At 34.2% G+C, this 13,941-nt stretch overlaps 1 protein-coding gene across 2 annotated transcripts; it reads left to right on the top strand.

The window, feature by feature from the left end:
• Positions 1–3,743: 3,743 nt before the first annotated feature.
• On the top strand, positions 3,744–13,673 carry LOC107778144 (uncharacterized). 2 transcript variants are annotated; one of them, XM_075234114.1, is made up of 4 exons: positions 3,806–3,960; positions 9,584–9,739; positions 9,931–10,162; positions 13,148–13,673. In XM_075234114.1, the coding sequence occupies exons 2-4, from the start codon at positions 9,732–9,734 to the stop codon at positions 13,442–13,444; spliced, it is 537 nt and encodes a 178-aa protein (XP_075090215.1). In that variant the 5' UTR covers positions 3,806–3,960; positions 9,584–9,731; the 3' UTR covers positions 13,445–13,673. The 2 variants fall into 2 exon arrangements, with proteins under 2 accessions (XP_016453836.2, XP_075090215.1); XM_016598350.2 differs by lacking the exon at positions 9,584–9,739 and having other exon boundaries at positions 3,744–3,960.
• Positions 13,674–13,941: the final 268 nt, after the last annotated feature.

Here is a 13,941-nt window from a genome sequence, read left to right as displayed (position 1 = left end):
TTCAACGCTTATGGTAGAAAGTTGGAAAAGTGAACTTTATAACTTTGAAATTTTGATTTGAAGGTTGATTCTTGATTTTGATGTTATATTTGATGTTGTGTGCCCTCGATCAAGTTCTTATTAACTATATAGACTAGTTAGGATGATTGGACCGGGTCTCGGGGGGCCGGGTGAGTTTCGAGGTAATTTTCGGCCATTTTTACACTTATTGCATGAGCTGTCCAACTGCTGTGTTGCAGTGAATCGCGATCGCAATGAGGTCTACTGCGAACGCGGAGGATAGTGGGGCTCAGGGCAAAAAGTGTTCTCCGTGATTGCAAGGTGGGTGACCGCGATTGCGTATGGGTGAGCTGTGGTTCAGATTGAAACTAAAGAGACATGAAGTTGGTTTGTAAGAATATTGAAATCTAAATTGGAGATCAATGATGAAGGAGCAAAATTAACAATCATTAGTGATATGTAAACAGTACTAGCTAACTAGTTATAAGATTTACATTCTCTTTGTTCATAAAAAAATAGTCTCTCTATTATTTGTTTAGTCTATTATTTTGCAGGGTTTGTATTCATTAGTTCAAGATTATCTTCCTGAATGTGAGCGTAGAATGTGTCTAATACATATTCTAGCTAACTGGCAACAGAAATGGAAGGGTATTCAGAGACGAAATAGATTTTGGAGTTGTGCAAGGTCAACCTATGAAGCTGAACTTAAAGCAAACTTGGACAATCTAAGTAAGCTAGGACACAAGATATGTGAAGACCTGGTAAGTTATAATCCTGAGAAATGGAGCAAAGCACTGTTTAGAACATCTTTCAAGTGTGACAGTGTAGATAATAATATGGGTGAAAGCTTTAATGCTTGGGTTTTGGGTCCTAGGCACAAGACAATCATTACCATGCTTGAAGAAATTAGGACAAAGGTAATGAATAGGTTCACTAGAGTAAGGGCATTTGTAGATACTTGAAATGAAGGCATATCCCCAATGAAAATGATGGTATTGGTTACAAATGTATAGAGATGAATGAGGTGCATAATACACTAGAATGGTGATGTTGGGTATGAAGTTAGGGAGTTACAAGGGTTAAACACATTGTCAAGTTGACTGAGGGAGAATGTAGTTTCAGAGCTTGGCAACTGAAAGGGATACCTTGTGCACATGATGTAGCAACAATTCATCACAACAAACTTAATCCACTTGATTTCATTTGTGAATGACAAATGGTACAAGAAAGAGACCTACCTAAAAGCTTATTCTCAGTTTATACAACCAATATCATGTATGGAGATGTGGCCTGAATCAACAAATGAAAATGTTGAACCACCTCTTGTTAGAATAATGCCTGCAAGCCCCCCCTCCCCCCTCCAAAAAGAAAAGTTGTGAAGATAAAAAGTAGTGGAAAACTTACAAAGAGGATATATCAATGAGTTGCTCAATTCGTAAGTCAACATCTCATAATAGAAGAAGATGTCCAAACAAACCTCAAAGTACTTTAGAGGTACTTTCTGTCCATTTCAAACTACTTTATTTCTGTTTTTATTTTTTTCATAGTATATTATCCACACAACATAAATAATGATATTTAGCAATAATTATGTAATAAATGGACAACTAAATTTAGGTTACTGAAGTTACTATGGTAGACTAGTGTCCTGTGCTGTTTCAGTTTCCTTTATGCAATTATGTGACCACTCAATTCTTTATTTTTGTACCCAAAGTGAAGAGGAGTTAAAGGGGGTTTCTTCAAAATTTGTTTTTGTATTGACAGCTTGACTGTAAATTATTAGTGGAGTAACTCGTATAAGATCTTGGTAAGTAAATTTCTTGGTTTGCTTCAGTAGGGCATAAGTATAATTAAATTACTAACTGTTTAGGAGAAGTAGATGAGTTTGACTATTTTGTAGTTTTGGACACTGTTTTGCTCTTATGAACTGATAAATCACATGTTATAATCAATGTTACCTCTGTGCACTTCACGCTACTTTATTTTTGTTTTTGTTTTTTACATAGTATATTGGCACTACTTTAACAATGTAATTTTTTTTCCCTGCAAAATAGAGTGGCTCACTCACAAACATCAACCTCTAGGAAGAGATCAAAGGCTGACTCACAAACATATACTAGTAAGAAAAATGCTAAAAGCAAGGATGGTAGAGGAAGATGCAATGGCAAGATGGTGCAGAGCTCACGAACCTCAGATGTCCAGGAATCTCAAGTTTCAGCAGTCTCAAGCAAGCATCATAGATGCTCTTACTGTATTTAAGAGGCAAAAAGTAGTGGGACATGGAGTGTTTGTCAGCAAAAGCGGCTTTAGATATGTTGAAGTAAGGAGCAGTTTGGTGTGCTAGTTTAAGGTTGAAGGTTTAACTTAGTTGTTTGATATCTCTTTTTTTACTTAATTTTCAGAAAAAGAGGTCTATTAGTAGGATAATCAACACTAGAACAGTGAAAAGTTCAACTGCGATAACTAGTCTTCTTGGTAATAAACCAAGTAAAGGCCTAAAATGGAAGAGAAAGCAAGCGATCACAACTAGACAACTTCAACACAAAATTGCATTACTACAATATTTAAAGTCAAATTCACCAAAAGCTAGTGAAAAAACTGGAGGTGGTTGAGCTTCTGCACTACTCTATTCTGGCTGCGCACTGATGTAAAATGATACTTTGATTGTGGTTTGAACAATATTTTTGGGGGTGCAAGCTATAATGTAAACTATTAAACTTGTGCTGTTTCTATGATTTTGGGATGCAAGTTCTGATGTAAAACTGATTAATTCTAGGCGTTTGAGCTATAACTCAATGTGTTCTTTCTAGCTTTAATTGTGATTGTGCAACAAAAAATCATAATGAAAGCATGTACTCGTAATCAACATGAAACCAAATTCTTCAAATCACACAAAAAAATGGATACAAAAACAGAAACCAAAAGAAAATCAGCCCCTCTAATTCTAGATACCACAAACAAAATTCCAAAACTTCATGGAGTAATTCTACCTAACAAAAAAAAGGTTCATGGTTACACAACACCCCCAGATTTGAACAACCAAAAATATACATTGAAACATAAACTAATAATAAGCAACATCATCAAAATTTTCCTCTTCTTCAATTCTACCTTAAATTATATTTTATCCTTCTGTAAGCCAAGAATTAACGCCTTTGATTGGCTTGAAAATTTTGGATCGTACCATTGTGAAACCACAAACCACACGATCCTTAGCCAGAAAAATTTAATCAAATCATTAGGTAAAATAAAATCATGGCCAAAATATATCACATAACATATGATGATTTGAAAAATGATTATCCCATATTGTTTGCATCCAATAAAACGTCTTCGTGGATTAGCATTTGACATTGATGTTCTCAAAGATTTAGGCTGCCCACAACCATATAAGACATTAAACCTCATGCTCGACAAATACTCGAATGAGTATTCCTTCTTTCAAATAAATTTGGGTAAGAAATGAAGGACGGATAAAACGAGAAAGATAGATAAACTCAGAAATAACAAGAGAGAGAATTTGAGATGGATTCAAATAAAGAAATGGAGAAGAAAGGTGAAAAATCGGAGAAGAACAATAAAAAATGAAGACGAAAGATTAAATATTAAATATATAAAGAAAAAGATGAGAAAATAAAAGATTTTTTTGTTTTTGAAAAAAGGGCTCTTTAGCTGTGAGACAGGTAATAGAAACATGTATTATGACAAATAAAATCCAACTTTATTTTGGTAAAAGCCAAACTGTCCTTACTATTAACTCCCAACTATATATTTTCTAGCAGTCTCAAAAAGCCCTCCATTCTTCATTGTCTCCTTCCATAGACTTTACTTCTTCTGCGAATTGGGAATGGCGAACGCTGCATCAGTTTCAACATCATCAAAAGGAAGATGGAGCAACCTCTCCAAATACGCTTCTAGAATTTATTTTGTCCTCATCTTCCTTCAGGTCCCTTTGTTCAGGTATTTCTGCAATTACACTAAAATAATAGCCTATTTTCCTTGATACTTACATATGCCATATTATTGTCATTCCAATGCAATAAGATACTATAAATCGATTTATGTACTGAGGAGTCGCGACTAAAGTTCGTGTCTATGTTAGATCTGGGTTCGTTGAATTAAATGAAGCTTCTTCTTTCCCTTTTTTTGTTGTCATAAGTGGTCGTTGATTGTAGTAGTTATAGTTGATGCTAATTTTGAATTGACTTGTGAGTATTTCCAGTTACTAAGTGTTTCCTAATTATCTTGCATTAATGTTATTGAATTTGGACTAACAAAGTCGTCTAGATCTTGATTTGGTACATTTATTATGGTAAGTCATGATTTATTTGTTTAGGCAAATCCAGGATATGAATATGGGTGCCACTGAACCCATTGACCACTTGAGTTAATGGGTATGAAATTTAATATTTGTATATATTTAGTAGAATTCTTAACACTTATACAGGGTCTGAGTCTAAGATACTGTGTTCAGCCGAGCCCATAGCTTATACTGTACATTAACCACTGATTTGCTTATGGGAAATAAATTGAGCTTCAAAGACTTTATTTTGGTCTAGGTTAGTTATTGTTTATTTCTCCAAATTTATGTGGATTCTTAACAAAGTTAAGATTATTGAATTTCAATTATACCAAAAATATCTGGATTTAATAAGTGTTCTATGCATTTATTTTTAGTTGATTGCTCCTATTGTCCCCGGACCCCACTTGTGGGAATACACTGGGATGTTGTTGTTGTTGTTGCTCTTATTGTCATTCCCATCAACTACGCTGTTAGAATTCAGCTCGTAGAATCTTTTGATGTAACTCCATAACTTTGGTAGAGAGACTATCTTAATTGGCAAGAAACTGTAAGTTAATCTGTTGAGGGGCAGAGGACAGAAATGAAATGGAATGTCTTAAAATACTCCAGATCCAGTCTTCAGACAGTAGCACTTTAGCGGGTTGAATTCTCAGGAAGTCTTTTGCAGTTTGCAGTTAGACGTTAATTACCTGTTCAACTCATACTTTATTTGTTTTGCTAAATTTCCAAGTCGTGCATTAAGGACCACTATGGAGGGTACTGCTTGTCATCTTATTCATTCATGATATGCATGACAATTCTGATAATAATCCAGACTCTGATTGTATATTTCCACCACATCACACATACTGCAAGCATCTTGCTTATTGTAGAATTTTTTATGCTGTTGACCTGTTCATGCATCAACTTTAGAAGGCCAGGGAATTTAAGAAATTTCATAAAATCTCGGACAGGAAATGTGGCAAATTCTTAGTTGAATTCAAACTTCAATATAATGCTCATTCCAAATTTTAAATTTTTTATGGCAATTATCATTATATCCAACATGGAATGTATATTTAAATTGATATATTTATTTTTAATTGTATAGATATTTACCACTAATTCATTTGTACTAATCTAATTTAGTCTAAAATGATTAATTAACTCTAAATGAAATAAAAAATAAATAGATAAACCTAACCTCTACATCTGGAGAAAACAAGCAATATTATCATTACAATCCTATCGTGTACTACAAAGTCACACCATAAATTGATATAGTAACATTTAGAAAATTTAGGACTTCTTACCTAGTTCAAATAAGGAATGATTTGGTAAGAAGATTTTTAGTTTTTTTTTTCAAATCCCTAAATTGTTTTTTTGAAGGGCAAAGTCCTAAATTTTAGAGAAATAATTAAATGACAATCTATCCAATGTGAAATCTATTTTGAAAGGATAAAAAATGCGAACGACATTTCGCTAACGGGCTTCATGTGTATATATATATATATCGAGGATTTTACAGTTCTATAATATATATGGGGCTTGTTCACTCTCACATCTTTGCCTCTCATCTTACCAGTTTCTTCCCCCCTACCCAATCCCCGGAAGAAAAAGAAAAAAAGAGGCAAAACTTTTTCCTCTCATCTTAGCTAGCACAATTTCTTGGAGGCTTTCTTTTCTAGTCTTGCACTAGGAATGCTATGGTTAGCTTGAAAGAGCTTACATGATTTTCAAGTTAGGGTGATTCAGTTCTAGTATCTGTTTCCTCCACTTAGTTAATGATTTTGTCTTTTTTCAGACGTGGAAGGTTTTTTTGCCATTATGTTTTCTGGGAAAACTATCTAGAACTTTGGTTGGAAGTGGAGGGTGCTCACCACTAGAGCAACCCACTCTTGTCTCATGATTAAATATATGAAAGCATCATTTGCCTCATGTATGGCAAAGAGTGAGACCTTTTTCCTCATTCTTTTTTGATAACGCGGAGAGTGATACTGTAACACCATGGGGAGATGTCAAAGCTTAAAAGCTGCATGAACTAGCTAATCTCATCAACTTGTATTTGGGTCATTTAGGCTAGAAGTTTCAATGACAAGGTTTAACCTTCTTAATTGAGAAATACTATTGTCATCTGAATTTCCTCGTGTGAGTGGTATCGCTGAACCATGTTTTGCTTAAACCTAAAATGAGGAAGTGAATTGGTAACCCACAGAAGGTTTAAGCTCTGCATTCTTGTGCTCGAGTAGAGGTCTATTTGGATCATAGAAAGTGGCAATGCTCAATTAGAAACTATTTTGAGTTTGGTTCCCGCTTAAACTTTACCTTGTAAAAAAAAAAGAGTTTGGTTCCCGTCAGTAATAGGTCTTGGACAAAATTGAAGCAACCTTATGTAAGTTTCAAAAATTCGACTTATTTTATGAGCTCGATGAGCAACTACAGTAAAAGAAACTAATGACCTTCATGGCTTTTGTAGGACCGAGTCTGGTTACTTTATGATTCTTTACCAGTTTTTATTTGATGAGATGCGAGTTTGTTTTGTTCACTTTATTCATTCGCCTCTATCAGAATAGTTGAAAGGAAAGTAGCTTTGATCCTTAGACTAGTGGCCAATTGGATTCGATCATTTTATCTGGATTGGATCTAATCAGGTTTTTGACTCCTTAAATGTGTACGAGCTCATATCCTCTATTAGTTAATCTTTTTCGTTATTTGCGCCTAACTATACTTGTGTAAAATGTTTAAAATCAAGAAAAAATCAATGTAGTTATAGTCTTATAGAATAGAATACATCTGCATTCCCAATAAGTTTAGATTCTTGAACTTTAGTGGAATAATGGAGAATATTCCATATTGTTGCATTTGAAAGCTGAGAATATCTTATACTTGAAATTATGGGATAATAACATACCTTGTTATGTGTAGAGTCATAGAGATCAATTACTTACCACATTATATGTGGTAGAAGTTTCTTATACAAGAGGAGCCCCTTTTGTACATCATTCAACAACGTCCATAAGAAGATTCCTTTCTAGTCCTCCTTTTTTCTAATGTTATTAGAATCTTTACAATCTTAGTAGGGACTTAAGTAGCTTTTGCCTAATGGCGAGCGGCTTATGCTGTCTATCCAGTCAAAAGTTTTTTTTCTTGCCATAACTCTAATAGTACAATCTATTTTCTATGACTGCTCCAACAGCACCACGACTCTTTTCCGGTGACTGCCTTTTTCCAGTGATTGCTCCAATAGTACTGCTTTTTCTTTCTCTTTTGACTATTCTTTGGGCCTATTCCGACTTTTTGGCTGTTTGAGGTCACTTTTGTGGTCATTGTTTAGACAACATGTACCATATTCCAATTAACTGACACATTATTCTTTAGCATGCTAACACGTCATCCTCCAGTCAGCTGACACATTACCAATAACTTAGTGCCAGTCAATTGACATTAACATCGTCCAGTTAGTGTCATTCGCTGACATGTAACCGTTGTCGCCTGATGACATGTCAACTCCAATAAGCACCACTTATTAACAGTTTCCAGTCAACGCCACATGACTGCCCTACCATATGTGCCATTTTTCCATCGAGCACAACATACTTCTCCAATCAACATTTTTCCTGAGCAAAGTTATTGTCCAAAGACACATCACTGCTCTACTACTCTACTAGCAGCTCATTAACACCACATCACCATTCAGCAACTCGTTATGTTTCAGTCAACACCAAGTTGTCCAGTGACTCGTTTCTCGCTCTTCTCTGGACTCAGCTTCACTTTATCTAACAACACGTCACTTTACATTTAGTGCCTTAATAGCATCATGTCACTGTCCTCAACGTGTCATTTAGTCAGTGCAACGTCAATGCTATGTTTCCATTCAAGGACACGTCAATGTACCCCCGGGCACCATGTCAGCGCCTAGCTGTCGGTCAATGATATGTCACTGTTTCATTCACGCAATGTCACGTAATCGAATAGTGACCTTTTTGGGCGCGCACAACTTGATTTCCCAGTGGAGATTTGTTGACTCAAGTTGTTTCACCACCTTGAGTTTGAAGGGACATTTTGAATTTTGGTAAAAGAAAAGTTATTAGTTATATGATAGAAAATGTCTATTTTTGTCAATCCTTTTGCTCATTTTCCTTCTCTTACGGTTCTCTTCCTCTACTTTGTTTGACAGGGATAAATAATAGTACCATTTTATGAATAACAAGAAAAAGTAGCACTTTATTTTGAAATAGTTTTAGTTGGAAGTAACATGTATGTATTGATAGGTGAGAATTACAATATCGTTTAATTGAACCACAATAGAAGAATATGAGAGACTATTTATATAGGACATTGAAGAATATTCTATATCTAATACTAAGATAATTACTACCTTGTTAGACATTGAGAATAATTTACCATATAATAAATAGCCTTAAACTCCTATATAAGAAGTCCCTCTTATTTTTTTCTTTTTCTGATAGCGGTAGTATCTAGGCAAGCTTGTGTGCACCTCGACTATTCTATCTCACTAGCACATGTAGTGACTAACTCTCCCGATCAATGCTTAGGCAGATGGGAAGAAATCAACTAGTTGTTTTGCCTCTGTTGGGATTTCAACTTTGGTCTCCCAATTTTTTCATTCCACTTTATTGTTCGCTAGGCCACATCCTGGGGTGCTATAAGAAGTCGCTCTTGTGCATCAGTAAACCATGCCAATAAGAAGTTTCCTCTTTTTCCTTCTTCTTTCGGACAACGCTTGTCATGCATGCTTGACCTTACTGTTATGGGCTGGTTGGCATTGTTACCAAAATAGTTCAACTCTAATATATGAAATGAGACTTATTATCATGGGGATGCAGTGGTGGGGACACCTTCAATCAAGTGTCATGTGATACCGTTTTGCAAAAAAAATTTGTGCATGTGTGCAAATAATATTTTTTCAAAAAAACAATAATGCAATAGACCGTCACTGCTTGAAAAATAATGTAAAGTAGACATCTTTGAGGTAGGAATTAAAGCCTTAGAACTGCACTGCCCTAGGCTCAAACCTGTGTACAACTGGAACTGTGACGATAAATTTCGACATCGCTTGTGCAGATCTTGTATATGCCACTGTGGGGATGCTATTCTCAAGTTATAGGAGTCACAAACTTCGGTATTAATTAATTCATGTTGATCACCAAGAATCATGATGATAACAGTAGATAGTAAATTTCATGAAATAGTAGGGTCCACCAATACTCACTTCGTTATCATATTCCATTTCGTGTAAATAATTTGCTGATTGATACGCAATCTTATATGAATTTGCAGATAATCCACCTAGGGAAAGTTGAGAGGTGACACTTTTTTGAAGGGGTTAGAGGAGTGACATGTTGCTCAGAAGCACAGAGATCAAACTGAGTAGTTGCATGGGTTAATTAGACTCATGAACATGCTTTCTGAAAATACAGAATGAAGAATGATAAAGTTCAGTCTTCATCTTTAAGTTTTTACTCTGATCATACAGATTAGTGTGACAAATTTTCTTCTCTTCTCCTTTGTAAAAGTTGTTCGGAGTGTTTAGCAGCTTTCACCATGTTTAGTAATTGTAAAAGAAACACGTTTTACAAGAATTCTCCTTATTGCTTACTCCTTTGGCTCTACCTGTCTTCCTTCAGGGTGCCATGCAGATCTGGTATGTGCTCAACACCTATGCAGGTCACGTCTTCCCAGTTGATTTCCAGTGAGATCTTTCCTCTACCATTAGTGAAGGCCATGCTCTATCCTGGTGCAGTTGCTAACGGCTTAATCACAAACAGGACTGTTCCAAGCTGGGATAATCTGCTTAACATCTACAACCTGACTGATGTGAAGAATGCATCAGCTGTAACTGACCTACAGCGCTTGGAGGTATGGCGTTAAATCTGTTTTTCTCTTTAAGATTGTGTTCTCCCCACACACGTGTGTGTATAAGTATAGATATAGATATAAGAGAGAGACACTAAACCTGAATATTAGAGGTACTTCTCTATATTGTGGCTCATTCTTATTGAGTGTTTATATGATTTTTTTTTTGGTCTTGTTGATGCATTCAAGCAGGATGTCCGTGTTTAATATTTTGGACTTATGCTCGTCCATTTACACTCATTTGATACTATTTCCACATTTTTCTCAAAAGGTGGCATGGACCCACTTTTATATTAATACAGGTCAGACCATTTCCAAAGTAAAGTTTATGTCCACTTTGGAGTCATTTTCATTAAAGCACCAAAACACACACAAAAAAAGCTGCTACCCTCACTTTAGCACTAGGGCCTTCTAGGATACCTGAATCGGCGACAAAGGGAATACATTTTTTGGAAGTGGGGTGACGAGTAGAAAAGGATATCATTCTAGGTAGAACTCTTTTTCAGCAGTAGCTATGCAAAGAAAAGATCCGTTAAAATCTCTCACCTTATGCAAGTTCTCCAAAACTTGAGGTAATATCCAAAAATCTTTTTTGGGGTAGAAAGTTGATTCAGGGATGGAATTTTAAGAATGCCTTAACAAGCTTCATGATCTATTCTTGTGTAATGGAGATTTCTTGAAATGATTGATCATCCTTGGTACTGCTTTATAATGTAATCATCATGGCGTTTTAGTGGTGTGATATGGAAACTGCGGAACTGGGGCAATAGTCAGATCTTATAGTAGTCTTAATCTAATAATAATATGATTCTCAAGCTCAAATTCTGCTAATTTCCATCTTGGAATATTAACTTCAACATCTATATATAATAAAAGGAGAGGCAAAGACACGGAATTAAGCGAAGTGGCAGCATAATAAAAAGCCACTTTGCAATTTTAGGGCAAAATAATAGTTATTCATAAGATTAAGTCAAGTGTCAAGATACTACAGAGCCACTTGATAATTTTTACAATTATTCATGAAAAATTTTAAACACACAAACAAAAAAACCAAAATAAAATTATGAAGTCAGTAAATAATATACAGAAGTATTATTTATGAAGAATGTGAATAATAGAAGGCTTCTCTTTAGACTTTTGAACAAAATAATAATAGGCTTCTCTTTTTATACTTTTAATGAATTCAAAATTACAATTTAATAAAAAAATAAGGGTATTTTAATTATAAGTAAAATACTAAATGTGAAAAGTAATTAAATATAGTAGTAGAATAAAATGTACGAAAAGAGAAAATAAATATAATATTAGGATATTTATAACTTGAATTAGTTGATAAAACTCTAAAAATCTATTGATAACTTTAGACAATTAAAGAATTTTTAATAGTAGACAAAGATTTGATATTATTTCGATGAATTCTGTGCCAAGTGTCGGTTTAAATTTTTAGGAAAAAACTCCAACAAAAATTTCAAAATTATTTTATTATTAGAAGGTAGAAAATAAAAAAAATAAAATTAAACATGCCAATTTTAAAAAATATTAATATTTCCTCCCACGTTTAAGAAAAATTAATACTTCCTTTTGCATTTGTTTGGCAGTTTTTTTGATTTCTTTATTACATCTTTCAATGTTAAAAGAAATTAATATTTTCTCCCACGTTTTCTTGTGCTGCAATTTGTAATTTATTTATATACTTAATATTTGTTTTTTTGCCTCTCTACCTTCATTAGGTAGGGGTAAGATCTACGTACAAACTACCCTTCCCAGACTCTACCTGTTGGGAATATACTGGGTCTGTTGTTGTTGTTGTACTTAGTATTTGTTTTTGGATAGAAACAAGATAAAAAAGAAGAAAAAAAATAAATGACCCGAAAATTCAACCCCACAACTGATGTCTTCTCAAATGTGGGTTTGGAACAACAATTCTAACCTGCCTCTATAATTGATGATTATTATCCACGTTCTCCTATGCAAATAATTATTTATGCAATTTGTTTTTCAAGTATCCACATTAAGCCAAGTGGCAGCCTAATAATAAGTCACTTGTCATTGCGACAATTGGCAATATTAGGACAAGATAAATAAATAATTTAGTGTGGTTAATTTAGCTAATATGGTTGTGAAATGCGGCATTTCTAATTACATTAGACGTGGAATTTATTTTTTATATTAATTTTTGTTGCTAAGTTATGTGGAAGTTTGATGTAATTTTGTAACTATCAACACTATTAATTATATTATAATTGATCTATTTTCATATTGTTGCACCAACATTTATCAGTGACGGGTTTATATAATAATGTTGTCTACTATTTCATGAAGAAAACAAAAAGATGATAAATATTTTTAAATAATTTTAAATGCAATCTTTATCCTGATTTGTTTTTTCAATTTCTTCAGGTACTTAAATAATAAAATTGTAATTCAAAAAATAATAGTAGAATTTGGATAGACTTGAATATATAAATATCCAGTGCATTTACATGTTAATAATAATATCATTTACATGCTTCTTTGTGTGTATCGTATTTTTCAAGTAATTTTTTCTTATGAAAAATTATATTTAATATTCTCCACGCAACGTGCGGGGTATGAATACTAGTTTCCTTGGAAGCAGTGGCATGTTCATTTTTGTTATTTTCTTTTTCTGGGTTCATTTTGGGGGTGTTTTATTAAGCTTCTCTAAACTGGCTAGTAGCTTCTGCAATCTTCAGGCTGTACATTAAGTGCGCTTAAGAACATATACATTTTCCTTTATCCTCCATTTATTATAATCTGCTAGAGGACCAGATAGTGATGCTTTAGTGGTCATGAAAATGATCCCATTTAAGCTATTTTTAGTTAATATATGTTATAACTAATGAAGTGCACATGCGACTGAATTATTTAGAAAAAGAAGTAATGAATTGCCCATGTAACGGTGGTGGAATAATGAGAGCTTATCTGACTTTTCTTCACATCTGCGATGATGTTCTTTTGTTTGATTAGGTTCTTGCTGGAAGCTATTTCTCTGTGGCTGGAGCTCTTATTGGTATTTTAAAACCTGGAAGGATGAGCATGTTTGGCACACTACTTGTTGTTTGGGGCCTTATTAAGGAAGGGATACTTAACAAGCCAACAAAAGTGGATCCTGCAAAAGCAGTGTATGTCTACCCAACAATGTTACTAGCCTTGGTTTGTTCTTTCATGTCTGTCAAGTATGATATAAAAAAAGTGTCAAGAGGTGCCCCAGCAAGACCTGTTGCAAAACCTCTCCAAAGTTCTTCAAAAGCTAAGCTTAAATGAGCATGACTTTTATGCTTTTGACGTGATACAAGCACACCATGCATATCCCCTCTTTTTGTCAGCATAGTTCTTTACTGCTTATGCAGTGCAGAGGTTTTATTCCTTTCTTTTGTTTTTCCTGAGAAATGTATGTTCGAATTGATGAAGCAAGTGTCTGGACCCTGTAATGTACTGTAATGTACTTGCTGTATTTCTGTAATACATAATGAAGAAATTCAGAGGGTTTCTATGTGCTGCGGCCAAACGCACACGCAAGTATACGCGGTCGACAAGTAATAAAGAGTGAGTAGAGTATCGTTCCCATGAGGATTTATGATTACTATCAATTAAATTAAACTAAAATAATTCATCTATTCAAGTGATTTTCTAAAGTGTAATTATTTAACTATAACTAATCTAGAGTAGTAAACTAAGAAAATATTCCAAGGCTATGGTTCAGCTAACAAACCTGTTGAGTCTTCAAGTAAATTTATCTAATTAATTTAACTAGTTTATTG

Source organism: Nicotiana tabacum, chromosome 17, assembly GCF_000715075.1.
Source record: "Nicotiana tabacum cultivar K326 chromosome 17, ASM71507v2, whole genome shotgun sequence".
Classification (NCBI taxonomy): Eukaryota; Viridiplantae; Streptophyta; class Magnoliopsida; order Solanales; family Solanaceae; genus Nicotiana; species Nicotiana tabacum.
Note: the sequence above shows the minus strand (reverse complement) of the source record. Positions and strands in the feature narration are given on the sequence as shown.